We start from the raw sequence: 27,510 nt of genomic DNA on the forward strand, positions 1-27,510 counted from the left end.
CACCGGCGGCCGCGCGCGCCTCGTGACGTCACACACCAGGCGGGGCCGGCGCTGCGGAGAGAGGCGAAGACGCTTCCGCCTCGATAGGGCCCGGCCGCTCCGCTCGCGCGGCCACTTCCGCCTCGGTAGATGTCATGGCGGCGGGGGCGGAGCGCCACACGTGACGCCTCCGGTCCCGGCGCGATCTCGCGGCAGCTCTCGCGGTGCCTCGCGCCCCCCCGCCCGCGTCCCCCGCTCGCCGGCCGCTCGCGCAGCGCTCGACTCGCGCTATATAAAGGGGCGAGGCGGCAGCGCGGCGGCTGCAGCCCCGGGGCCGCGAGCGAGCCCGGCACAGGCCGCGGGGCCGCCCGTCAGCCGGGGCGGAACGCGCGGGCGCTGGGGGGACGAAGCCGGGCAGGTTTATTGTTTTAGGGGCGACTCCCCCCCGCGGTTGGGGGCGTCCCGGGGGGCTCGGGACATGGCGAGCTCGACTAACACAAACCCCGTGGTAAGGACCGGGTCGGGGGGCGAGGGGGGCCCCGGGGGTAGCGCGGGCGGAGGTGGCCGGCGGGGCCCGCCGCCCCCTCCCCCGCACTCCCTTCCCTCCCGCCGCCCGCCTCGGGCGGTCCCGGCCCCCCGGCGGGCAGGGGCGGCGGGGGGCGCGGGGCAGCCTCGCCCCCGCGGCGGCAGCCAACTTGTGGCGCCCGGCGGCGGGGAGAGAGGCGGCGGGAGCGGAGCGGTGGGGGCGCGGGGCGGCGGCCCGGGGGCGGCCCCGCGGGGAGGCCGGGGGTCCGGCGGGGAAGGGAAGGAAGGGCCGTCGGGCGGGGGGCGCCGCCGCCGCCGGCGGGAGGCGCCCGGGGAAGGGGCGAGAGCTGGAGGAGCGCGGGCGCTAACGCCCGCCCCGAGACGAGGGGAAGGGGCGCCCGAGCCAGGTTTCGGTTTTGCGGTGTCGGGGAAGCCCGCCTGGGCTCCGCTGGAGCCATTTTATGTTGCTTTGTAAGAAGGAGACGATGGTTGAAAAGCACTTAACCCACTCCGGCCGGATCGGCTAAGCCGAGTGAAAGCCCTCAACTCTGTCGAGCGAGGCAGTATTTATTTTAAAACGAGAGAACGAAAAAAAAAAAAAAAGAAGAAAAAAAAAAAAAAAGAAAAATCCCCAAACCTCTCCCCCCTTCCCTTCTCGTGCTTTCTGCACCTTGGCGGGTGGCTCGCTGCTGCACTTGTACTCACAGAGGTTTGCAACAAGCAGTCACACAGACCTGCGCTGCCACCGAGCCCCCCCGGCCGCCGCTCCGCTCCCCGGCGCGCCCCCGGCCGCGACCCCCGCCCCGAAGCGCTGGAGGAGACAAACCCGGCGTCCCGGCGGCGGGCTCGGCCCCCTTGTTTGTGGCTCTCAGATCCATCATGGCTTCCCCCTGCCTTTCTGCCTCCCTGCTCCTTGTGTTCCTCCTCCCTGTGGCTGCCCTGTTTATATAGCGCTATTGCCGCTCTCTAATATAGACTCTGCTAGGATGGGAAGGTGCTTTCCAGCCCCACGTCACCGCCTCTCCATTTAAACACCACATCAGCCTTTAAATAGGGAGCGAGCCGCGGAGCGCGGGCTGGGAGGTGCATGCGTCCGCGGCGGAGGCTGGGAGACGGGCGGCTTGTCCCTCGGATCCCGGCCGGCCTTGCCCACCGGTTTCTCTTCCCTGCGCGCCGCCCGTCCCCGTCGCCACCGGGCTGCGGAGCGGTGGTGCTTTGCGGGTGCGAGGGTGTCTCCTAGCCCGTGTAAATGGGCTTTCTTTTCCTTCTACGCATTGCACAAAGACCGTTTTCATCTGCTCCTGCGTTTGAATCTGTTCAATCTGCTCTACCCTTTACCTTTTTTTTGGAATTTATTTTGCTTGGTTGATTCTGGGTTTTGCTGTGGGTTTTTTTGTTTGTTTAGGGTTTGGGGTTTTTTGTCCTTGGCGTACAGCTCGCACACGTTCCTTTTCTCCTGTAAAGTCTTCAAAGTAGCTTTTCTGCTGCGTGGGGAAAGGAGTGTTTAAACGGTTCTTACCCAGTGTATCAAGGAGAGTTGTGGTATTTATTTTATGGCGCGTTGCCAGGGTCTGACTACAGCTGTCTCCCCAAAAGTGAAGCAAATATTCAAGTTTTATGCGTAGGTCATGGGCTGTAGATGCTGCTCAATGACTTATGTGTGTTTTTGGTGCCTAAATTGTACAAATATTTTATCACATTCCAGACGGAGCAGTGGTTTTAGAATTTTCACTACTTAGTTTCATTACAGTATTTGGTGTACTACAAAATATACAAAAGAAAACACAACGTTTTCTTAGTTTCTTCGTTTTCTTTTCCTAATCTGAAACGTTGGAGATGTGCTTGTGAGTTAGGCTTATGCAATTGCAAGAAAACATCTTTCATTTGATATTTTGTCAGCTTTTGTGTCAGAAAATTTTAGGAAAGTAGTCAGCTGTTGCACAGAGGGCATCCTGTTACTCAGGAGGATGCATACTGAATGTGTGTGGTTTGCATCTTAGTTGTCCTTCTGTTTATGAACTTAATGATTTGTGGTTTTATTGCAAGAAAAGGTTTTATTTCTGTGTAGTAAATTAGAGGTTTTTCTTCTCTTTCTTGACTGAGGTAGTACTGAATTGCAAAAAAATACATATGTTGAATAATCTCCAGAGGACTTGTAAATATTTTTTACTCAACAATTTACTAAGATTTCTTTCACTGTACTGGAAGTTCTTTGGAAAGGTGTCAATATTTGGAATTGTAAAAGCCAAGTTCAAAATGAGCCTGCTTCAGATACATATGCTTTAGGTTAATTTTCAGTTAAGTAGTAAAATCATACAATTTTGTCAAGTTGGGTCTCATTCAGTAGCAAGAAGTATATTATTTAGCCAAGGGTTGCAAAGATGAGTAGCAGCATTTTGAAATGCAGCAACCATATGACTTTAGGAAGCTGGACTAGAAGCCTAATGTGTCAGTGGCATCACATCAGCATCTGATCAAATCCGAATTGCCTGAAATCTCTTCTCTGTAATAAAGGACAAATATTAGAGGTTAACAGTTATATATAGTGTAAGGTTTTATGGGTGATAAAGGTAATACATTTGTAAAAGTCCAGAACAACATAAAAAAGCTCAAATATTGATGCTTCCAATGTAGATTATATGTGTTACTTTTTTATGCACATATTTGATGTAGTTGTGACTAGAAGTAGTTACCTTTACAATGTTCTCTGCTGGTTGCCTGTGGCCAGTTTACAGTGGTAGCTGCACGGCTGGGAGGAAGATTAGCAATGTTTCAGAGAGAGCTGCAGAAGCAACCGGGAACAGACTGTTGTCACATGTACAAAGCATGCTGTGGTCTGTGTCTCCATAACGTCTTGGTTATTGGAAAGCCAAATTGCTGAAATCCCAAGTGTTGTGATAATAATTACAGAGGATTGCAGTTTTTGTAGCCTTGAAGCGGAAGGAATGTAGGAAGTGTAAGCCCCCAAAGGCATGTGGCATTTCTTAAAATAGCCTGCTGGTTGCTCCTGGATTTGGAGTGTGCATGTAGGAGTGTCACCATACTCAAGAGTTTTCTTTTCAAGATGCACGGAGAAAGTAAAATATAATCATTCCCTTATGTCCCTGGAGGGGGAAATAGTAGATTCCAGATCTCTTCTATGCGTTTGTGGTTGTATCTAATAAATCAGGAATTTTAATTGTTGTCTTTAATCTGTAGTAAGTGCTTGGAATAGTGTTTATTGAAGAGTGATTTGAGTATTTTGCTCTTAAAAGAGCTTGACATTTACAGCAATGTACTCTTTATGAGGGAGGCACTTTCATATAAACCAGATGAAAGCACAATTATTTTAATAGCAATCTTTAAAGTTTCCATTTGTTCGCATTGCTTTCTCTGACTGAATGCAGAAGGTTACTGGAAAGCACACCTACTATGCCATCTTTAGACTTATTCAGTAATTGTGTTACCATGTTTATTTTTTGAGTGAACAGTGTATGCAAATAGTTTTGTCTTTCAACTTCAGACTCTGAGACGGCTTTTATATACAGCTTCAGCATCATATAAATAATGCTTAAAGCTAACAGTGTATGTTGAAAACAGTACAGTGTACTTTCTTTTAAAGTCTGGAACTTAAGACTGTTTTGTAATTTTACTGGATATGCCTCTTTTGAGGTAGGAAAAGAGCATTCTGTGATGCTCTTCAGAATTCCACTGTGAATGTCTCTTGAAGGCATTGCTGCCCTCAGTAGGGGAGGTGTTCCACCTAGGCTGGGTGTTCAGTAGGAGTGTACAAAAGAGAATTTCAACTGGACAGGGTATTTCTGAGTATTATGTAAATGTGTATAAGTAAAATCAGACAGACACTGTTTCATTATAGGCATGCAAATGTTTTCTCTTTTCTTCCTCCTAATCACAGAGCCCTGCGTGTATCATGTATATGACTGTGATTAGAACCAGTCTGAAAATTCTGACCCATTTTGAGATCCAGTGCACTGTGAGGCTCATGCAGAAGGGCACATGTTATGTACAGACTGCTGGTGGGCTGGGTAACCCACAGGGCACTCGGCTCACTCCAGCCCTGCAGGACTGTCCCCTTTGGGGCACTTAGCTGCTTGCTTGGGCTCTTGGAAATCATGCAGAAGGATCCTGTGTCAGCAATGGCAGAGTGAACATCTGTGCTCTTAACCTGCCTTTCTGAGGTCTTGCTAAGCTAATGCTGGACACTAGAAACCAATAATTGCTAGAATTTATTTTTTCTCTTACCTACCTAGGAGAAAAAAGGAAATTCCCAAGCAGACTGTTGGGCTGTGGAGTCAATTTTTTGTATCTAAATGTTGGTATCTTTCTTCTAGGGCTTTATAGGCTCAGAAGGCTTTGTGACTAAACCTTACAAAAATACCTGACTGTGGAGATAGGAGGAAGTAGCTACTGGTGGAAATTACTAGGGCCTGTTTGTGTAAAATCTGTTTTACTAGAAAAGTAGACCTAATAGGTAATTTAGGGAGATGAGGATTAAAGGAGAAAATGCACCCTCCATCCTGCAGGAATTTTGATTGTAGTTTTAGGCATACAGGTAGCTCTCTTGACTTAAAGTAACTTACATGCTTGAGGTTAAGCATATTTATTTGCAGAATGTGGTTTTGGCATTAAGGAACAGATGCTTTTAATGTAATAAGGAACAATATATGGAATAGGTTAAGTAGTATGTCCGTGCTAGTTGAATTGTATAAGCTTCATGCAATTTGTTTAATTATAGAAATAATAGGACTTAATGTTATTAGGTACAATGTCTTCTTGCATGTAATGAATTAAGTGGAAAAATAATCCTGTTAATCGTCCTTGGTATTTCTGAGTTATTACACAGATTTAAAATACTAGCACTCAAGAGAAGTCTGGCTTTGAAAGTCTGTTTCAATGTTTATGAACTCAGTTAATGCAGTATTTCAAACCTGGTTAAGAGAGCATGCACTATATGGTATGTTTTGGTTTTTTTGAAGACGTTAAGTTGTGGACATAGGTGCTGTAAATGTAGTTGTCAAGGATGGCGAACTTCCTCTGTTACTTGAAGCTAGAAATTTTTAGTAGTTTTTTTTTGAAAGACCAATAATAAAAGGATGAATGATAACATTTCAGCTTCTTCATTTGCAACAGCATGTTTTAAGGCTAAAATGTGATCAACAGCATGGAGTGCTTTGTTGGGTTTTGCTGAGATTTTTTTTTGTTTATTTATGTACTTCTTTTTGAGGGGGAAGGGGCTGGGGCAGAGGCTGTAAAAAAACCCCAAAAACTTGAGCATGCCCTGGTGCAGAGCTTTTTTTTAAACAGTAAGGGCATAATGGACTAGGCAGCCATCAGACTGCTTATTTCTAGGTTCCAGATATGTTCTTTTATTCCTTTTTTAATCTTTATGCATTTTCTTAAGTTTTATTTTCCTTTTTCCCCCCCTCTACATCTAAAAGTAAAGATACTCAGTTTCTTTTTTGTGCTTGTTGACCACTCAGATTTTCCCTGGATTAGTAAATCATGGGCTACTAGTCTACCTACATTATTCCATAATTTAGGCACAACAATTCCATAACATGTGAAATACAATTTTTAGCGTGTCTGTAACAAATTCAACACTTCTGGAATACATTAAGAAAATGTCTGTGTATAAAATAAATGCCTCGGTGCATGAAGTAAATTTGTGTAGTTCTTGCCCCTCTGGACTATGTGCTTATGTTTGGTGCAGATTTCCTGTGTGTGTTGGAGGCACAGCCTTCCTGGAGTACCAAGCCCACTGCACCAGTGCAGGATGATTCTTTTCCATATGTAAAACATATCTGATGTGTGTGGCATCAGTCAGGATTTGTTGCTTAGGGAGTTAGGCAGTGGGGCTGAGGAGAATGACAGTTCAGAGAAAGTTGTGGCTACTTTCTCATAGTTTAAAACTGGTGTACTCGCAGCCCACATAACAACCTTGGGCAGTGGAGTATATGTGGTTCACAGGCTGCAAGATTATCAACCATAATTTACAGCTTGTAGTGCTGCCTTGCAGTTAGATAGCACAGATATTTAAGCTAGCCAAAATCCCGTTGAGGTTCATACATACAGAGAAAGGTCTGAGCTGTACTATTTAAAAGGTACAGAATGTGCATAGTACACTTCTTGTGTGGTTTTATCAATTAAATGTTGTGCTTTAACTGATAATGTTAAATGTTTACATTCTCTATTTTAAATTGTACGTTCTTTTTAAAATTCACAAAATGGTTGAGGTTGGAAGGGACCTCTAGAGGTCTTCTTGCAATCCCCTTGCACAAGCAGGGCCAAGTAGAGCCCAGGATGATGTCCAGATGGTTTTTGAGTATCTGCAGGAATGAAGGCTCCAGAACCTCTTTTGGCAACCTAAAGTGAACTGACAGTTTACTTTTTTTGGTAGTTTAGGTGTGAAAGCAGTGTGATAATATATTTTTAGTATCTCCCCATGAAAAATTAAAAATGTAAAGCATAAGTAGTGATTGAAAACAGAAGTCTATCTAACCTAGTATCGTGTCTTAAGGAATTTCTGAAAACAAGTGGTTAAGCAAGAATTGGATGTTCACATGAATCCTTCCAGTGTTTTGAGCCTTCAGTGTTTTTCAGCTCAAGATCATTCAGAGCCATACTTGGTGCAAGTACTAACAAGTTTCTTTTCCTGTTTTTAATATACTTTGAAACTTTGAATGTTCTTTAATGCATTTTGCACACATCTCAGCATTTTTGTGTGTTTAGGATCTACATTTCCAAACAGAAAACAAATCAACTGAATGGAAAACCATCTCCTTGTCTCTGTTTTAAATTATACTATTCATGGCTTGGTAACTCTTGTGCTGTCATTATGTCACAGAATATCATGAGCAGTTCCTTCCCATTTCACCTTGTTTGAGCTGCTCTTCCTGGTTTATACCTTCCTGGATATTTCAGTCACTTGGAAACGTGGTGTATTCTGAAATGTAGTTTTTTGGGAGGGAAATCTTATTTTAATATTAAAGTGACAGATTTTTTTCAAAACAGTGCTGACTAGTTACTGGTTTTTTTTAAAGCCTAAATTGTACAGGTCTGTAATTGAAGATGTCATTAATGATGTCAGAGAAGTTTTTCTGGATGAAGGAGTGGATGAACAAGTTCTTATGGAACTCAAAACAGTAAGTTGAACTTAAGAGTTTTTTTTAATAGACCAATATAATTAGTTTCCAAATCTGGCTACTGTTGTTCACAGTAGAAGTACTAATTTTTAGTTAATTAAACACTGTAATCTGCATATCTGTATCCCCATATCATTTGAATTGCACTGTTGTATAGGGAGGTCTGCTCACTCTGTTATTTTCCCTAATCTGATATCAGTTATCTGAATGCAGTGTTACTTTGATTCCCAAAACACTGCATCTTTAAAAAAAGGGGAAAATATATTTATTTTAGAGACACATAGTTCTTAGTGTTTCTCTGCAGAAAAATAAAATGCCTGCCCTGCTTGACGTTTTTGTCTTTCTGAAGAAGAGTTGCATTGTTAGATACATTGTCAGATTTTTGCAGGTATGGTTTATAGTTTCAAAAGTATTGTCATTTGTGGAGTTGGTACGTAATAAATCACACTATGTGCCTCATGCTTGCCTGAAGTTCTGATTCAAAATTGTTTTACATGGAGTGGGTTTGAATCAAAGGTCCATAACAAAGGCAGGATGTTAACCTGCTCTAGTGGGTTTCCTATAGCTTCAAATTCTTCAGGAGTAAAAAAAGCCCTTCATAGGGGAAGGGAAAAAATGGCAAAACAAAACAGCAAAAAGAAAGGAAACTGGGAAAGTAGATGACTTTTTGTATAATCTTTGTCAGTGAGCATGGTATCCCACATTCACAATATTTTTGAAGTATTAAAAAATGGATGGAATGGGAAACAAATTTTGAATTTGACTAGACAGAAACAGGTGAAGACTTTTTCCATGAGACCATGACCTATCTTGGAGGAAACACAGTGAGAGCTATTAAAAAAGTGCTGTGGTATTGGTGTCACAGATGTGTTATGCAAATGGTGTCAGAAAACATTAATGGGGAAAGAGACAAGAAGAAAAATGAAGTATTGAAGAGGAGCTCTAAGCAGATTTTGAAATCATGAGTCCTGAGTGCCTGTAGTCTTCTAGACTCTGATGTATTGCAGAATACTCGTGTTGCTCTTTTTACAGGAGCTGCTTTTTTGCATCTGTGTCTGTCCTTTGAGACATGTCAGCTGACATAAAGAACTGTAGGGCTGGAGAAGCTGAATTTGATATTGTGGTAGAAACTGTATAAATTATTGTAGAGAGGCATTATCTTAGGTATACTGGTAGCTTTTGTTGTAGGAGACAGTAGTCTTTAAGCAACTTTTATTGAGGAGTTCCAAGAAGAAATGGCTTGAGGAAAGCTGTAATAAAGAATTATTTTTTGTGATAAGAGGTAAGAAAGAAGGCATATAGGGAAATTGAAAAGTTGAAGTCTTACTTAAAGTTACCAGTTTATCTCAATTCATGCTTCATTAGGGTTGTTATGAATCTTCCACACTTTGAAAAAAGAAAGAATGTTAAAGTTTAACCTTGGACTGACAAGGGATATTTAATTCCTTTTCTTAACTCTGTGGAGTTATCTTTTGTGTGTATCTGCCTGAAGGCTTTTTGGGCTTTTTGCACAAAATAAACAGTGAAATTCAGTTTTGGAGTATTGTCATTATATTGTTACAAATCTTGTAGAGTAAAAGTTGTACACAGATATTTTTGTTTCCTTTTCCAAACTAGCTGTGGGAGAACAAGCTGATGCAGTCTAAGGCTGTAGATGGCTTCCATTCAGAAGAGCAGCAGCTTTTATTGCAGGTGCAACAACAGCAACAGCAGCAGCAGCAACAGCAGCATCATCACCACCATCATCACACACCTCAGCCGCAGCAGACTGTGCAGCAGCAGTCTCAGCCACAACAGGTCCTTATTCCAGCATCTCAGCAAGGTCAGACTTAATCTCTAAACACTCTGGCAAAACATTCTGAAGTTAGTCCAGTTCCTTAGCATATTCTAAATCTAGGGCTGTGGATGCTTGTCTGGTGGTTAACTTTCTGTCTTTCTACTTTGTCTCTATTCAGTGGGTCAGGATAGCTGGGGGAAAAGTGTTTTGGTATTTGTTTTAAGTCATGTTCTTTAGAAGATTTTGAGAAAGCTGGATTCTTCTCTTGGTCTTTTGTAACATAACATGCTTTCAGAATGCACGACTTTCAATATTCCATTGGCTGCTCTAAGTTCAAGCCAGTATAAACAGTTGACAGATCAGTCAGGAGGTGGTAATGTCATTAGGAGCAAATTATTTCAAAAAACCATTATTGGTTAGCATAATTCAATGCTAGGACACGGAAAATATTTGTATAATCGTCTGAATATATGTAGGTTTTTTTGGTCATAAAAGATTGCACATTATGTAGATGTGGATGTACAAGGTATATTTAGCTAGGTGTTAGCAGTATTGTTTCTTGTAATAACTGTCTAGTGTGTTCAGTAATAATGTAATGAAAATTTTTTTCAGCAGTTATAATTTCAGTTGAAAACTGAGATAAATACGACTGGATTTTACTGCATATATGCTGAGTAAACATATCTGCCACCTGTGAAAGGCTTGATTGAGTTTTCAGTGTATTAAATTTGTGACATAAAATAGTTATCTGCGGTAGTCACAGACTTCAGTCTTGTCAGATTTCATGGATCAGAAAATCTATATTGCCATAGGCATGAAAGAGAGATATGAGTTGATATCCCTCAGTCTCCCCCCAAAACCAGCAAAAACCCAACCACCACATATTCAACACAATATAGAACTAATGTGATCAGTTTTTCCATGATGTCGTTTTGGTTGGGTTTTTTGTGGTTGGTTTGGGGCACTTTTTTGACAGGGAGGGAAAGATGGGTGTTGGTTCCTTGTTTTTTTCCTAGAGTACTTTTTATTTTGGCTAGACATAAATGAGCTTTGTGCGTTGGGATAAATGAATTTTGAGGCGAAAGCCCCTCAGTAAGCTCGGTGGCTGCAGAGGCTCGGGGCCTCCGCGGGGCGGGCGCCACCGCGCCCTCTGGCGGCCCCGTGGCGGAGCAGCCGCGGCTCCGCTGGCCCGCGTTCCCTGCGCTGGAACATGGAGTCTTCCCTGTGCTCCCGCGGTGGGCAACATCCACTTCAGGCTCATTTATTGCTGCCCAGTGTTGCGGCTTACAACTAAATGATAGCACGGAGACTAAAGGACATTAGGATATCAAAGCATTTCCATCACAGAGGTGTAGTTTTCTGAATTACTTGACTTCCCTGTTCTGTGGTGGAAATGGTATAGTAGTTTTTCACATGACCTGGTGCAGTCCCAGGGAGGGATCAGGATGATTGACATGGTGATTCCTGCTGTCCTTTCTGTGGTCCTGTCACAGGTTCCTGAGATTTCCTTAATCTTTTGCCCTCCTTCATTTCCCTGAAATTTAGAGATGCCCTCAGATCTCTGTACAGGTTTTGAGGTTTCCTACCTCAGAATTTTTCCCAGAAACTCTTACTCCTGATATTCTTAAGTGTCATTTGTTTCAAGGATTGGATGGACAATAGTTGTTAATCATAAATTAATTCAAATTGCTCTGTCACTTTGAAGTTTATTGTCACTGATAATAGCAGTGGCAACCTGCTTGTTCCATAGACTTGGCCATATGCACTTCCAGATGATCAACAGGTTGTTGTTATAGTTTAGCTAGCCTTTCCTTTAGCGCACCAAACTGCTTTGTTGTGTGGGAGAGGTGGTTTATCACATTTCATCTGCTTCTGCTGCATTAGAAAGACAGTGAAGATCATGAGCTTAAAGCTGTGCTGACTGTGCATAGCTCTGGCATCTTGGAATAATTCTTGCTTAAGACTGTTTTAAGAGTTAACTTTTTGATTTTGAAGAACTATGATAATGGGCATCATAAATTTTATCAACATCTGACTAATGCCTTTAATTTCAGAAATAAATTTTCAGTCTTGCTTTACCTAGATACAGAATAGGTAACTAAAGCCCTTGAAATAAGATCTGTAAAGGCAAAGTAATCATATCACCCTTCAGAGCTACTGTTGAATATTGTCTTGAAAGTAAAACTTGCTAAGACCAGAGACTGCATAGTATTTGTTTTTGTGATGAAGCTCAGCTGACATTTAGGGGATAATCTTTCTAAGTTGCTCTGGCTTGGGTGTATTTGGGCAGATTGTGCATTTTTCTTTAATGCTGTTTTTTTCATTTCTAGCACCTCAGCAGCAGGTTATTGTGCCAGATTCCAAGCTTATACCACATATGAATGCATCAGGCATGGTAAGAGAAGAAGTTTATACAGGCTTACACTATCATTATGTAAATTGTTTTGATTAAACAGTAAATACAAATCTCTTGCTAGTCATCAGATGCTTAAAAGCAATTTAGGACACCCTCGTAAACCTGTCTGCCACCTTTCTGAGTTTTGCTGCTGCACTTACAGTCTAGGAACAATGATATACAACTTCTTTGAACAAATCTAGGACTTCCTTTGATCCTCTGTTTAAATATATTTAACCAAAACTTTTTTTAAATCATAAATTGGAATACTGCTGGTATGAATCCTCATGATGATATGCTCATATATCAATACACCACCAGTAACTGATGCAAGCATAATGTATTTGCTAGATGCAGAAAAAAGCATTAAATACTGAAATTTAGGTTTATGTTAAATGAGAGAGGATTTAGCAATTCTCGTAGATCTTTGCTGGTCACATTAATTCCATTCACCAATTATGTAACAGCATATAGAATTGACTCTGGTCATGTACAGTTTTCTTGCTGTACAGATACTCTGTATCTCTAGAGGTTAATATTGCTTATCTTATCTTGCTTTGAAGGCCCTGGCTTAATTTAAAGAGAAATAAGTTGTTTGCAAAGCTTTGAAGACAACCCCTAATACAAGTTTAATTACGTGTATTACGACCAGAATTTATTACGTTCTTACCACTTCTATGGTAAAAGCCCATGAAGCAAAGTTTCATGATGCAACAGGTTTTGAAGCTGGAACAGCCTTCTCTTACTTTTCCATTACCTGCTGATCTTGCTACAGAAAAGAGCCTGAACTTTGTTACTTGAATAGAATGATTTACCCACAAGCTAAGATCACATAAACATTCACCATTTTCTTATGTTTGACAACCATTTCAATGGGATTTGTAACTTTAGAAATCCAGCAGTTAACTGAGACAGGATAAAAACACATTTATCTCAGGGTATTAAAAAAAAGTGAGTATGCCAAGCTTTTTAAACTCTACTGATGTCAAAATATTGATGCTTTGTATACCACAGAGAACTACTGTTCAGCTAAGAGTTACAATCAATTTTGAAATAATGTTTATTAGAAACATTTGAGTTGATATGAAGGAGTGGATGTGACAGACTTGGAGTATTTTTGGAAGGCAGAGAGTAATGAGAGTTCATTCATCTGTGTTTGGCTGGGATGTGAAGATGCATAAAGAGACTTTTAGTTTTGTGTGGTGATTACTAATCTTGGGAGGTGTAGCTATTGCATTGACTAGACAGTATGGGGAGATCCTGTTTCTTCTAAACAGGAAATATGCACTCTACCCAATAATGAGGTTTAAATCCTTTCAGTGACAAAGAACAATTGGCCATGGTTCCCTTATAGTAGAGGAAGGTAGGCTTTTCCATGGCTGCTGAAGTTGGAGCCTTGAAATGTAGGGGCCTCTAGAGAAGTCCATCATCCTCTGCAAGTTAAGGACTTAATACAGATTTTTGTGTTGAAATTCTGTTTCCTTGCAGGTTCAAATCATTACTCATTGATAGTTCCACTTTTTCTTTGCACCAGCTGTCTTGAGAGAAAAAAATTAGTCGTTCTTGAATAGTCAGTACACAGTATGTGTAGGTTCACTCAAAGGAGCTGTGTGATGTGGGACTTGACATGCAAATCACTTACAGAATGAAGAAGAGTGCAAACCTGATCACTGTGCCTTGTGAAAACAAGGCAGGAGAACATAATCATTGCTTCAGTCAGTACCTTAAGTTCCTTCAGATTTTTAGGCCCATGGCCTTAGCTGCTTTGAAAAAGAGTAACTGAAGTTGCCACATGAGCAATGCAGTGTTGTGCTGTTTTAGTAGATCAGCAGAGAAGGCAGAGCAAGCTCAGTAGATAAACCAAGAAACCACATGCAGTTGCATTAGGGTGTGATATTTACTGATTTTGCTTCAGTCTTCTTACTATTAGAGAAGAAAAAGAAAATAATTTTTTATATGTAATATAATGTACAGTTGAAATGTCTGCATCTTAATAGCTGCAGGAACTTGTGTGCAAACACTGTAAACAGCAATTAAATGTTAGGTATGTTCAGGCAGTGTGTTGTGAGATGAAACACTGTCAATATTACGTTTGTGGTTAAAATGCTTTTCCTGTATTTCAGAGTGCTGCAGCTACTGCAGCTACATTGGCTCTCCCCGCTGGTGTTACTCCAGTTCAGCAGATACTTACAAATTCAGGTAACTCTTAATATTGAGAAGAAGCTATAGTTTTAAGGGGGTTTAAGAGGGAAGCATTCTGGGCCTTACTTCTTGTTATTTACTGCTAAAAAGCAGGATATGGGAATCTACCCTAACAAAGTAGTGCAGTCTCTACTTGATTCCTACACTTTTTGCTCACTGACTTTCTTAGGAATCTTGTGGTTCTGCCCCAATGGTGTTGTAGGTTAGAACCTGTCTAGGCTTTCCCCACTTAGAGAAGTTCTAGATGCACGGGGATTGGTGTTGCTGTCTTCCCCCTTTGTGTATTTCTGAGCTGTATGATGCATGATCCAAGCTCAGGTACTGTGAGCTACTATGAAGTAGGATCATTACTTCTGTGACTTCAGAAGAGTAATATCTAAGGTTTTTCATACCTGCTAAGCATGCAAAGTGGAATTTCTAACTTGGCTAGCAGTGCTAGCTTTATTTCATATTTATAGTTTCTAAATACTGTTATGCCGAGCATTTAAAATACAATTAAATGTTACTTTGATGAGCAGCATATCTGATACTTCATGTACTTTCATATTATATTGATTTTAGAAACCAATTATAGCTCTATACTGCACAGGAAGTAAAGAAAGGCCTAGGAAATCTCATTTTCTAGATTTAGTTGCTGCTTTTGCTGGAGTAATTCACCTATGATCAGGATCACCTGGGACTTAACTCTCCTGTTTTAAACACTATAATGTTTAATGGTATGTAGTTGAAGTAAAATTTAAATGTGCAGCTGTTATAAAAATCTTCAGTTTTAAGGAAGCACATCTATGTTTGTTATGGCACAGAATAAGCTTCAGCCTACATTTGTTACTTCTGTAGTAATAATTCAGTTTTGAACATTTATAGTAATTTCTGGAACTAGGGCTGGGGAAGTCCCTTCTTTCAGGTACATTTAACTGTTTCAGTAAATAGGGTTTTGTGTTTTGCTGTTAAGTGAGAACCAGGAGATCCATCCGAGGGAAATGTATAAAGTTCAGGATTATTTAATTTAATTTCTTCTCACTTCTTATTCCACCTTTCTAATAAGAAATGTGAAAACTAATGTTGGAGTGTATGTTAACTCTTTTCAGCATTTCAGGCTATTTGAAAGTGTGTGTTTGCATCTTGGATGTATTTTGTTAAGTGATGAAGGGTATAAAATGATAAAAGGGAAATCAAGTACAGGCATTGTGGGAACAGAAAGGAGAGGTGCACAATAAGTGTAAGGATTTTTTTTTCCCAGAAAACATTGCAAATAATATTGTAAAGAAAGTTATGGACAGAGGAGTTTCTTGCAATGTGGCAATCAGAAGGGAAAAATTCTGAGGAAAGATCATAATTTCATAGGATCCTGGAAATATGATGTTTGCAGTGGATAGAATTTTTATGTTGTGAATATCTGTACTTCTGTTTTGATTTACAATAATTTGTCTTTCTGGCTGTGAAATCTATCTTTTAAAACAGATGTGCTCATAAATGGGAGCTATTACTTGAAATATTGTGCTGTGTTGAAAGATTAGTCTGTGGCCTGCAAAAGTAAATTTATTTTTGGATTGCATACCTCATGATCATATTTAGATGGTAAACAACCCTATTCTTTATTTCTGGCACAGCTGCAATTGCATACTGTCTTTTCACTGATGAAAGTGAATCATTTTAGTATTCCTCTCTTTTAATTGACATTGTATTCTTCCAGGAAACAAACTTCTAAACTAACATAATTTTAAAAGTGGACTTGTACATTTGATTAATTTGATGCTTATTTTACTACAGGCCAGATCCTCCAGGTAGTTAGAACTGCAAATGGAGCTCAGTATATTATTCAACCACAGCAGCCAGTGGTTCTACAGCAGCAGGTTATACCCCAAATGCAACCTGGTGGAGTACAAGCACCTGTTATTCAGCAGGTAAAGGAGATTTTTTTTTTAATTGGTACACTTGGAAGAAAAAGACATTATCATAATTACTAAAGGTGCTTGCATTTTTGTGAACAAGTTGAACTAGAACACAAACTCAGAAACAGTATAATTTAACAAAAGAGAAAGTTGTGTCAAGTGTGGCGGGATTTTTTTTGTTATTTTTGTGGGATTTTTTTCTTTATAATGAACAATCTTGAAATGTTTTCAATGTCACTTTTATTCTTGTCAGATATTGATTGGCTGCAGTTTAAAATTTCTTTTATGCATCTCCTCATGAATTATATTATGTACATAATCCTAGTCTACGTACTTTTCAAATTAGTTGAAATGATTCTAAGTCACCTAACACACAGAACGAAATACCTAAAACTGACACTCCTTGGTTATTTTGTGGTATAATGTGGTATATAATGTGGTATTTTAGTAGGGAATACAATGTTTTAAAAGATTGTTGTTGATCCACAAGGTCAGCTGTGTGTCCAGACTGTGTTAGCATTGAATTTAACAAAGTCACATTGTCATCATGTCACAGTTGTACAGGTTAAGAATGACGAACAATTTGTGAAGAGTTTAATTTTTTTTTTATAAAGAAGATTTTTAAAAATAATCTTTTACTTGAATTAAGACATTCCAGTGCTGTGTTTGGAGCTCAGGTGTGATGGTAGTGCTCATGTTTTAGAATGGATAGACTTTTAAATTTTTTTCTTAAATTAAGCAATGCAAAATGCAGAAAATTTAACAAGTAGTGCAAGGAAGTATGGGATTAAAATTGAAATTATGTACTTAATATGGGTGGAATATTTGTAACTCTTCTGTAATTAGTTCAGGTCAGATTCATGTGCTTTAATTGTTTCCTTTGAGTCTGTGATGTGGTATTCTGTCACGTTAGCAGCCACAGTACTTACAGTGATGTTCCATCAGGTTTTGGCTCCTCTCCCTGGAGGGCTTTCCCAGCAGACAGGAGTGATTATTCAGCCTCAGCAGATCCTGTTTACAGGAAATAAAACTCAAGTTATACCTACAACAGTGGCTGCCCCTACACCAGCTCAAGCACAGATTCCTGCAGCTGGTCAGCAGCAGCCACAGCAGCAACAGGCACAACCACAAGCACCACTTGTTCTCCAAGTTGATGGAACAGGGGACACATCGTCTGAAGAAGAGGATGATGAGGAAGAAGAGTATGATGATGATGAAGAGGAAGAGAAAGAAAAAGATGGGGGTGAAGATGGCCAAGTTGAAGAGGTAAACTCATGTTATGGTCATGTGTTTCAATGTTTTTGTTGGTATTTTAAAGAAAACGTCTATATCAAATAATACAATTACTTCAGAAATTTTGAGAATATAACTTTTACCCTTATTGAAGTTGTGGAAATGGTGTGTATTAGCAAAGCAGTGCAGCTGGGGAGGGTGTGGGGGACACAGCAAAAATTAGCTGTGACCAGCACCACTTAAACACTTCAGTAGGAGTATCTTTGTTGTGGAGAGGTCAGTCATGAAGTCAAGAGCAAACAGAAATAGTCAACTCCACTTGGGACCAAGTGTATACAGAAGCAGGGTGCTAAGATAGACAAAAAGGAGAGCAGCATTTGGTTCAGTGATGAGACCAACAGATGTCATCATCTCTGTCTCATTGGCTATTCCAATGCTTTTTGTTACACAGGATCAAGTTTGAGAACTCAAATTTGATTATAAAGCATCTTCTAGAAACACATCATTTCTTGATTTAATTAAATAAGGAGACAGGAACAGGCATACTGTTCTTAATAGTATGTGCTTAATTTTATCATTGAGTTGGCTTGGTTCTGAACTTCAACCAGAGGTTCTTACTGAGTCTTGGTGTGTTGCACCAAAAAGCTTTACAAGAATAAGAAATTGCATAAAATTGTTAGAGGGTGGGGAAATACTACGAAGTTACAAGTACTGATACTTAGTCTCAGACAGAAAGCTTTTTACTCCCTAAATCTGTCCCTAAGATGCATTTTGAACTCCCAGATGACTTCCAAACTTCTCTACAGCCTTTCCAATTATTTTAGTTCCCATTTAAAATGCTAGTATGAACAGTAATTCACAGTGTGTATCACCCATGCAAGATATGCAGGTAAAACTTGTAAATAATCAGATTTTCTGTAGTACATTTACAGTGGTGTCTTAATGCTGTTTTTCTGTTACAAATTACAGGTTGGGTTCACATCACTTTTCCATTATATGGAAGAGCACTGATGTCAGTTTGAATGTTTTAATAGTTGCCTTATTTAGTATTAGTCATTCTTAAATATGAAGTGCTCCTTGACCTTAATGCTAACGTTCTGGAGGGAGTTTTTTATATGCCAAAATTTCATTATCAGCATGTCAGAAATCATCTATTTTTTGCTTCCTTTTCTCCTCAGCAGATACTTTGACTGGATCACTTCCTTAGAGATTTTCAACTCTGATTCCTAATTCCATTCAACATTACTTTGAATGGAATTAGGACCTCTAGTACACCTTCTTCTCTCACTAGCATCTCCTCCATTTAGCTTCTATATTTGGAAGTATATTTGTTGTCCTGTGTTTATTAGTGGTTGTTTTAGCTCTTGAAGTGCTTATTATTCACATAAGAGTGTTTATGTTGAGGTTTGTTTTCAATTTTAGTACATCAAATATGAGTAAGACATGGAGTTTTTATTTTTATGGTCACATCACTCCTTATGTGCCCTTAAAACTACAACTCTGTGGCTTATTCACATTTGATGTCACCTTTCCACTGCTTAGATGCTTTACAAAAGTGAAAACCTGCATCCTTTTGCATGAACATTTACAGTAAAGGAGCAAGAATGGAATAGTTGTGGTGATAAAAGGCTGCAGTGCTTAGAATCTGGCCTGGACATTGAAGCTCCAGACTAAAATTCATAAGGGTATCTTAGGAGGGAGGGTAGGAAGCCTCAGCACTCTGTTGGAAAGTCTAATACTGCATTTTGAGTTCTGTAGTTCATAGACAACACTGTAGCCTCATGCTAATAATTGAAGTAACAGCTGTAATCTTGCCAGCCATTACAACTTTTTACATGTGTTTCTTTCAGGAACCTCTGAACAGTGAAGATGATGTGAGTGATGAGGAAGGACAAGAACTATTTGATACAGAAAATGTTGTTGTGTGCCAGTATGATAAGGTAAATCTCTACAGAAAACAATCCAAGAGTTTTACTTTCTCTGTTCTTACTATCAAATTATAATTTATTATTTATTTATTAATTATTAATTTATTTATACATCACACAATATATTTATTAATAATTATTATTTATTATTTATAAATAAGGTAGTAGCTTAGTAACTGTTAAGTACAGGTAGATCTATACAGACTATAATGTGAATGGAAAATTAAGAATTACCTGTTGTTTTTAAAACAGGTTTGTGTACCATCTTTGTACTAAACTTGGTAATGGCAGAGCTTAGAAAAATTTGTGTGCATTTTATTTTTCTTTGTAGTGTCTTTTTGTGCCCTTTAATAAAAGGGCAGTCTTCTGGGACCAGGAGTGGTGAACTGTTGTTAAGTTTGTACATTTATTGTGGCTCTAAACAGGAAAAGTAGTCCTCAGGATTTAGACTTGTGGAAAATTGTTCCTTGATCACTAGAAGTATTTTTTCTGGATGATAGGATGGTTACCAGAGAAGAATGTTCTTTGTGTGCTATGTATTGTGCTATATCAAATGACTGTGTGGAATGCTTGTGCTTGTTTTGCTTTAAATTCTGCTGAACTGTGTTGCAAGAATTTAGACATTACAGGGGATCAGATTTTCCCTGGATTCATCTGTGCTGGAAACATCTTAAATGTGTCTAGGCGCTATCAGAATCTTTTGGCTGAGGAAGTACATAGATTATTTGATGTGGATTTTTTTTCCTTTTTCCTCTCCTGTACTCGATTAATTGGGCTACAGCAAATAGAGATCCTTTTTAAAGCAAGGGTGAAAAAAAAGCTGTAAGCTCCTGTGTTGCAAAGAATGACTGGGTTAGTGAGTCTTCAGTTATGCCCAGACTCTGCTTAGACTTGCCATCAGATTCAACACAGAATTTAAGACCTACATCCCAGCCATCTGTCTTCTCTAGACTGTAATCCAAAACTGTTTTGAGGCAATTTGTGAGGAATAGTGAAGGACTTCAGATCAGCAGGTGGAAAAGCTTATTGGGAGCTGCTGAAACTGAGCAACAGGAACTTCTCTGGAATCCTCACCCTCTTAAAAGTTCAGAATGGGAACTTGGTAGGAGCAGTGTCCGTCATTAGCTTCCAGTGCCACATACTCTGAAAGGACTTCCATCTCTTTTCAAGAAATCATTACTGAGTTTGCCTCTAAAAAACATAGGATCAGCTTAGATCTGAGCAGTTTCTTCCTGCCCAGTGTCCTGCATCAGCTGATGGTGGGTGCTTCTGGAACTATGAGACAAGAACAGACAGGTAGAGCTTTTGTAGAGCTCATGTAGAGCTTTTTGCCATCCTTCTGTGAACTGTCTCTTCAGAGACAGAGGAAGTGCCTTCTTCTCAAATGGCCAGCAGAGGATTTTTTTCCTCTACTTGATATAAATCAATTTGATTATTTTTCAGTCTTTGAAAACTTTGCATTACAACAAGGAGTTTTAGAAATGTGTTGTGTGATGTCTGGAGGATCACCTCAGTTGTAAACCCATTAGTTTCATCTGATACTTCCTAGTTCTAAAGAATCTTTTTTTTTTGCTTTCTTGGTGCTGTTTATGATACTGCAAATGTTCATAAACCCTCTTCAGTCATGTCTTTGAAATCAGAGCTGCGCTTTGTTATTTGTACTTGATTCAAATATTTGATCGCTGTTCAAATATTTGATTGCTCTTATTTCATTCTGCAGATCTGTTTGATTTTTCTGTATCTTACTTGTAAGGGTAGATAAGGTTTAGGGAGGAGCACAGGTAACACTTCAATTTGTTTGCTGGTCTAGCAATGTTCTGCATTAATTCGTATATGTTTTTGGCCCCAGTGGACACAGAGCTGGTATTCTCATGAGAAGGTCTTAGAACCTTGGGATCTCATTCCTGATGCAATTGTTAGTTCAAACCCACCACTTTCATTGTTTGTGTAAATTGAAATTGATGTTTTTCCCCATTGTTACTATCTTCATATGCCTTGAATGCCACAATTGTTTTCTTACACAATGAGTTAGGGCAGTAACATCGTTCTGCAGCGCTTCAGTAACTAGTTTTATTGTATCATCAGTACGTTCTGTCATTTTTCAGATTCTTAGTAAGCTCTTAAACTGTGTGGGCTCCAACCAGCACAAACTTTTGCTGGAATGAACTCATTTTGCTGTAGAAACTGATCTTACCTATGTTTTCTCATCTTTATTCAGTTATTCATCTAAGGACCTTCCTTCTAACCTCATGGCAGCTCAAATGCTTCTGATGAGGGTTTTTTGTGGAATGCTGTTCAGTAGGGCAAGTAGTGTATTATAAGCCAGACCTTTCCTTGCTCATTTACTTGCTAACTTTTGCCACTGTCTGTCTCTTTTTCAGCTTAAAGTGATAACAGATCAAGCAGTACTAGAAATAATGAGTAGAGTGATATGGTCGTAGCTGTTTGGTGACATGTTACTGTTTCTACAGCACTAATAGTAGATGGTGAGACTTGCTATGCTTGATAAAAATTGAAAAATTGCAGCAGGGTTTCCTGGTTTTGTGACTTACTTCTTCTAGACCATCTTTGGTCTAGAATTACATCTTTGCTCCATCTGCAAAAGTTTATGATAACCTTTCCTTTTGGACAGCACTTCAGCTTTCTGAAAAGTCTTTGCTTTCTTAGAGTATCTGGTCATCTGGTGATCTTTGGTCTTTCAGATGCACTTTTTGATAGATGGCAAGTATTTGTCTGCTCTTTGCTTACAGTATGTGGTGGGGGATTTTGTTGGTTTGTTGTTTTCTTTTTAATTTTGCCAAAGTTTACTCCTCTACCTTTAGGCTGAATTTTGTTCAATTTTCTTTAGTTTTAAATTAAACATACAGGCTGGACATCAGGAGGAATGTCTTCACAGAAAGGGTTGTTTAAACATTAGAATGGGTTGCCCAGAGAGGTGGTGGAGTCGTTGCCCCTGGAGGAGTTCAAGGAAAGACTGGATGTGGCACTCAGTATTTTTAATAATTTAGTAATGTATGTCTAATAGTTATTTTTATTTTTCTTGCCCTTATAATTTACTTATGCATTATTGTCCATTCCTGATGCGAGTACCAGGTTAATGTTTTTGCCCTGTTTTTAGATTCACAGAAGTAAAAACAAATGGAAATTTCATCTCAAAGATGGCATCATGAATCTTAATGGAAGAGATTATGTATTTTCCAAAGCCATTGGGGACGCAGAATGGTGAAGTTTTAAAAGACAAAACAAAAGAACTCCCTGTAAAAGGAAGAATAACAAAACAACAAAACAAAAGCAGGAAATGTTGAGACTTGGATATATACTCCAATTGAAATGTGTATCTGCACATCAGAAATAAACAAAAGTATTGGAACAAAGGTAAAATGTGGCAACAAAGACACTACTTCAGATGAGCAAGCCATGGACTGTAGCAGCTATAGCATTGTCTGGGAGCTGGTTTTGTGTGTTAGGAATACCTTAATTATCAATTCTACATACAGGTACCTACAGCTGGTATTTAGCATGTAAGGCTTTGTCCCCCCTGCCCTTGATTTAAGGTTTTAAAATACTTCTTCCACTGATTGAAGGAACTATTCCCTTTGATAGATTATTAATCTGAAAATGCTTATTGTGTGTACAAATCTTTGCTTTGAACACTTCCTTTTGGTAGTGAGGATGGTCAGAATCCTACTTAAACCGCGTGCAAGCTTTGTACAGAAGGGTAAGAATTAAGGTGTTAAATTTTAAATAACTTGTATAAGAAAAATATTTTTAATTCTGATATGCTCATTAATTATTATATCTATTTGTTGTTTTCAATGCCATTCCCCATAAACAGGTTGTTGTTCCTAGCAGTTACAAAATGGTAAAATGATTTATGTTTCAAAATTATTTTAATTTCATGTGATAGGTTTTATCTAGGGCTGCATTTTTCAAATTTGAAGCACCTCATCCCCCACAAAAATCAGATTGCTTAACTTGTTAATTACATTCTTGCTGTTTTGTGGCGATTCAGCATCACTGAATTGAAACAAGTTAGTTTCCCTTGATTTTTTACCAAAAACATTTTTTTTAAAGGGTTTGGAGACCTTTTGAATCCAACATCTAGGTAATGCCATAATAGATGCATTCCTTTACCTGCTTACTGTGTTTGTAGTCCAGATACCCACAAATAATTCAACAGACCACACGAAAGACTAAATTTTTAATACAGAAAATCACATAAAAATTCTAACATCCTGGCTGCAACTCTTAATCAAAGATTTGCTTTACTAAAAAGAATAGCCAGAAATTACCTGCAGCAGTTAATCTCTCTAAAGTTTCCAGATGGCTTATAATTTCATGAAGAGAGCTGCACAGCTTTTAAGAACACAAATTTTGTTAGAGTATCTTTAGACTGTCTTGGTTACAGCAAATCAAGCAGTCAGATGCACTAAACCTTGTGTAGTCACTTTTTCACTTGCCTTTTTTATTGTGTGTTTGTTTGGGGTCTTTTTGTGTTCAATTTGTGAAAAGCAACAAAGTTATTCCCCCCTCCTTCCCTTTCTCCCCTCAGAAGTTGAAGAACTTTTCTTCCTGCATAGGGCCATGCTTGCAAACCCTGCTTTTGGAAATACAGTTGCTTCTGAACAAGGAGAGGGAATGGGCATTATACTTCAGAAACTGTTGAGGAAGGAATGTTCATGTGGCTCACCATTTCAAAAAAAATTTGCATTTTGTTGGGTGCTTGAAAAGATGATGAAAAAAGGACACAACAAAGATAATTTTTACTGAATTAGGTAAGACCATGAGAAGCAGGCATGATTTCTGACTTTACTTTTTGCTTGAGAATGAGACATCTTAAACATTATTTAACAAAGTCACAAGTGTATTTCAGCAGTATGTAACAACTGCTTTAATTTTCATTCTCTGATTCATTTGCCTCCAAGTGCATTTGCAGTCTCAGTAGTATGTAGAAAAATCACAACAAATTGTAAAGAAGGTTTTATTGCTGTGACTTTGTACACCTGCTCTCTCATTGATAGTGATTGAAACTGCCTGTAGGCTATGTGTAGAGCCATATGGTTGGTAGAAAGCCATCTACATTCATAAGCTTTATGAAAAGTTAATTGATTATTCTTTTAATCGATTCTTCAGTAATGGAATCATCATTTAGACTGCATTTTTACCTGGGGGCTTTCATGGTATCTCAAACTGATTGGTGTTTGCTTTCTTCTGAACAACGCAGATATTTATTTTTTTACCACTGTTGATACTTCTATGTACAACTTCAAGGAAATCAATAATATACCAACTAATTCCTTCCCTCACCTTTTCCATGTTTGTTACCAATAAGTCTTAAGTAGTGGATTTCAGAAAAATTCCCATAATGCTGCACAACCAAACCAATAGAAGGAAAAAAACATCCCTTTAGCTATAGATTCCTTTTTATACTATTGGAACCCAGTTTACTTATACAACACTTTATTTTCATACAACTTAGTGATATTTCTGACCCACATACATATACTAGAAGCTACATAGCCTCTCTATTTTAAAGGGTAGCTGGACTTTAAAGGTAAGTAAGCTTAGTCTGTTCTGAAGGATGTTAGAAGCTTTCTGAACTTGCATAGCCTCTTGCAAGCTAATTGTATGGTATGCTTTTCAGATAGATTTTGTCTTCAAATACAAATATCTGTGAAGTTTTGGGAAAGCCAGTCAAACCATGCACATACCAAACTGTGCTCTTATTGCTACATCAAGTGTTCCTTTTTTTAAGTCAAAAAGCATGTTTTAATTTCATTTTATTGTAGCAGCTTGCTGTAAGAATGTAGTTTGCTTAATTTTATTATTATACTTGAATTTTTAATCATGGTTTTAACTATATAACTGAACAGACCATTTCATTTGGTTCAAAAGAAACCATTCCTTTCAGAGGGCAAAGGATTCCCATGTTCATAAGTGATTTGTTTCCCCCTTAGAAATAGCGCTTTTTTTTCCAATTTAAATAGTTCAGTATTATGGAAACAATTAATGGTTTCAAGAGGGCTTATGTTAAAATTTGCACAGATAATGGAGCACCTTTTTTATGATGGAAAAATGTGGGGAAGATAACTTCAGAATTATAACCATGATGGCTGATGGAAACTTGTAGAGCAACTGGGCAAAATTGAGTCTTGTGCCTTTTCAGTTTGCAGAATACCTGTTTTGCCAGTATGACAATGATTCTTGAGAGAGTAAATTTCCTGCAGTGCTTCAATCAGAAAAGCAGCTTTTTTGCGCTAATTCTGTTAGGTTTCAGTGCGTGCAATCATTTAAAACCATCTAAGTGGAAAACAAATGTTTTCTTTACAGAGATAATAGAGAATTTAGTCACATAAGGAACTTTATTGGACTATTTAAATAAAATATGTTTTTATTCCCCCTCAGTTGCTGGTTAGCAACAAGATTTCTTTGAGATTTCATACTCCTTGTTCCTGCATTGTACTCACAACTTGCATTTAAACATCATTCAGTTTTCTCAACACTATTTAAAGTGACAGTTGTGGTCCGAGTTTATTTCCAGAATTGATATGTGACTCTGAAGCACATTTTCTAGAAGAGAGCAAAAAACATGTTGTGTCATGTAACTGATTTTTTTTTAAAATAAATATTTTCTTAACTTTTTGCTGCACAATTAGGAGTGTTAAAGTAAACTTCATTGAGTCTGTGAAAATAATTTCACCTTTTGACAGTTAGTAGTAATTATGTTACCAGATAACACTAGCAGAGTAAAATTTCTCAATTTCAGTGAAGGAGTTAAGAGACCTTGTTAACTAAAGTTCATATTGATTTAATCTCTTCAATTTGTAAAAGCTCCTTTAAAAAAACTAAAGTCCCCCAGAACTTCCCCCAAAGCAAAAGCTTCCTAATAGAATGCAATAAGATGTCCAGGAAATGAACAGTGGTTTTAGGGCAACGCACACTGGATTGATACTGGGCTGCCTTACACAGCACCGTGGAGTTTACTGTGTGCCATCCCACACCACCAATGCACCCCCATCTGATATTAGAGTACTTCTCAGACTTTGAGATGAGTGACTATACAAGATGAAGAAACTTGCATATTGTTCTGTATTGGTGTCTGGCATTTAAAGTCTCGTTTTCCCATTGCTGTGATTGGTTGGGAAATGTGTAAAAACCAGTACATTGGTTTCCATGTCGTCTACTTTTTTCAGGCAGTTCACGCAGTGTGTTTTTTAATTATTATTTGGTGGATTAGATGTTGTGGAACAAAAGGAGCTTTTTGAAACAGGAAAAACTACCTTGGGTTAGCTATATGTACAGTCATCCAATGAGACATGTTCCAGAGTGCATAGGGTACCAATAGATTATGGAGTGGGGGACTATCCTTTTTTGCTGTTCTGAGCTACTATTGTCAACTGCTGTTGTACATATACTGTTATGTGTAAGGGGGTAAATATATTTATTATGTTTGTAAAATTCATTCTGTACAATTGCAGATCAAGGTTGCTCCTCTGTGATATACAGGATATTATGTTTCAAAGGCCATGCTTGGAATACGATTAGAGAACTTAGTATTTTGATGTACTAAGACCTATTTTAAGTTTAATATTTTGCCTTTGCAAAAACTTTAATTAAAGATGTTATTTAAAAATGTTTGCCACTTCATTTACTATCTTGCATGTGCATTTGTTTCATATATGAGGCTTATTACTAATCCATAATAATGTTGAAGATTCTGAATTGATTTTCATCTCATGGAGGTAATTTCACTTGTCACTTACTGGTTCAATTTGCTGTGCAGACTTTCTGTTTAATACCATCATAATGTTAAAAAAAATTCACAGTTTAATCATGAGGCCAGGCTTGTACATTTAAGGATTTCTCCCTGTGATAACCTAAGGCTTAGGTGTTGAGATAAGATTGGTTGAACAACTTCCTATTAAGGCCAGTGGTATCCTGAGGTGCTTTGGAACAGGGGCCTGTGGGTCGAGGGAGGTGGTCTTTCCCTTCTGCCCAGCCCTAGTGAGGCCACATCTGGAGTGCCTTGTCACTTGTGGGCTCCCAAGTACAAGAAGGACAAGGAGCTACTGGAGAAGGTCCAGCAAAGGGCCACAAAGATGGCCAAGGGATTGGTTTGTCTTTCTTAGGAGAGACTGAGAGCTGGGCATGTTTAGTCTGGAGAAGACTGAGAGGGGATGTCATTACTGCATATAAACACCTCAGACATGGGTGTCAGGAGGATGGTGCCAGACTCTTTTTCATGATGCCCAGCAACAGGAAGAGGAGCAATGAGCAAACACAAGAAATTCCACCTCAACGTGAGGAAGAACTTCTTTACACTGAGGGTGGTAGAGCACTGGAACAGACTGCCCAGGGTGGTTGTGGAGTCTCCCTGTCTGGGGACATTCAAAACCCACCTGGATTAGTTCCTGTGTCATCTGCTGCAGGTGACACT

The 27,510-nt window shown here is 39.1% G+C and overlaps 1 protein-coding gene across 1 annotated transcript; it reads left to right on the plus strand.

Annotated features, from left to right (window-relative positions):
* Positions 1-218: 218 nt before the first annotated feature.
* Positions 219-26,720, plus strand: GTF2A1 (general transcription factor IIA subunit 1). Its single transcript, XM_064423694.1, has 9 exons — positions 219-487; positions 7,545-7,646; positions 9,264-9,468; positions 11,754-11,818; positions 13,942-14,017; positions 15,791-15,924; positions 16,858-17,178; positions 18,996-19,085; positions 22,192-26,720. Exons 1-9 carry the CDS (start codon positions 458-460, stop codon positions 22,297-22,299), a joined length of 1,131 nt encoding a protein of 376 aa, XP_064279764.1. The 5' UTR covers positions 219-457; the 3' UTR covers positions 22,300-26,720.
* Positions 26,721-27,510: the final 790 nt, after the last annotated feature.

Source organism: Passer domesticus, chromosome 6, assembly GCF_036417665.1.
Source record: "Passer domesticus isolate bPasDom1 chromosome 6, bPasDom1.hap1, whole genome shotgun sequence".
NCBI classification, from domain to species: Eukaryota; Metazoa; Chordata; class Aves; order Passeriformes; family Passeridae; genus Passer; species Passer domesticus.

What these genes read in the sequence shown, in the direction of transcription:
- GTF2A1 (XM_064423694.1), top strand. Translation starts at nt 458, where the DNA reads ATGGCGAGCTCGACTAACACAAACCCCGTG. An exon ending in TATTCCAGCATCTCAGCAAG is followed by an intron (nt 9,469 to 11,753) that starts GTCAGACTTAAT and finishes TTTCATTTCTAG; the next exon opens with CACCTCAGCAGCAGGTTATT. An exon ending in AAGCACCTGTTATTCAGCAG is followed by an intron (nt 15,925 to 16,857) that starts GTAAAGGAGATT and finishes ATGTTCCATCAG; the next exon opens with GTTTTGGCTCCTCTCCCTGG.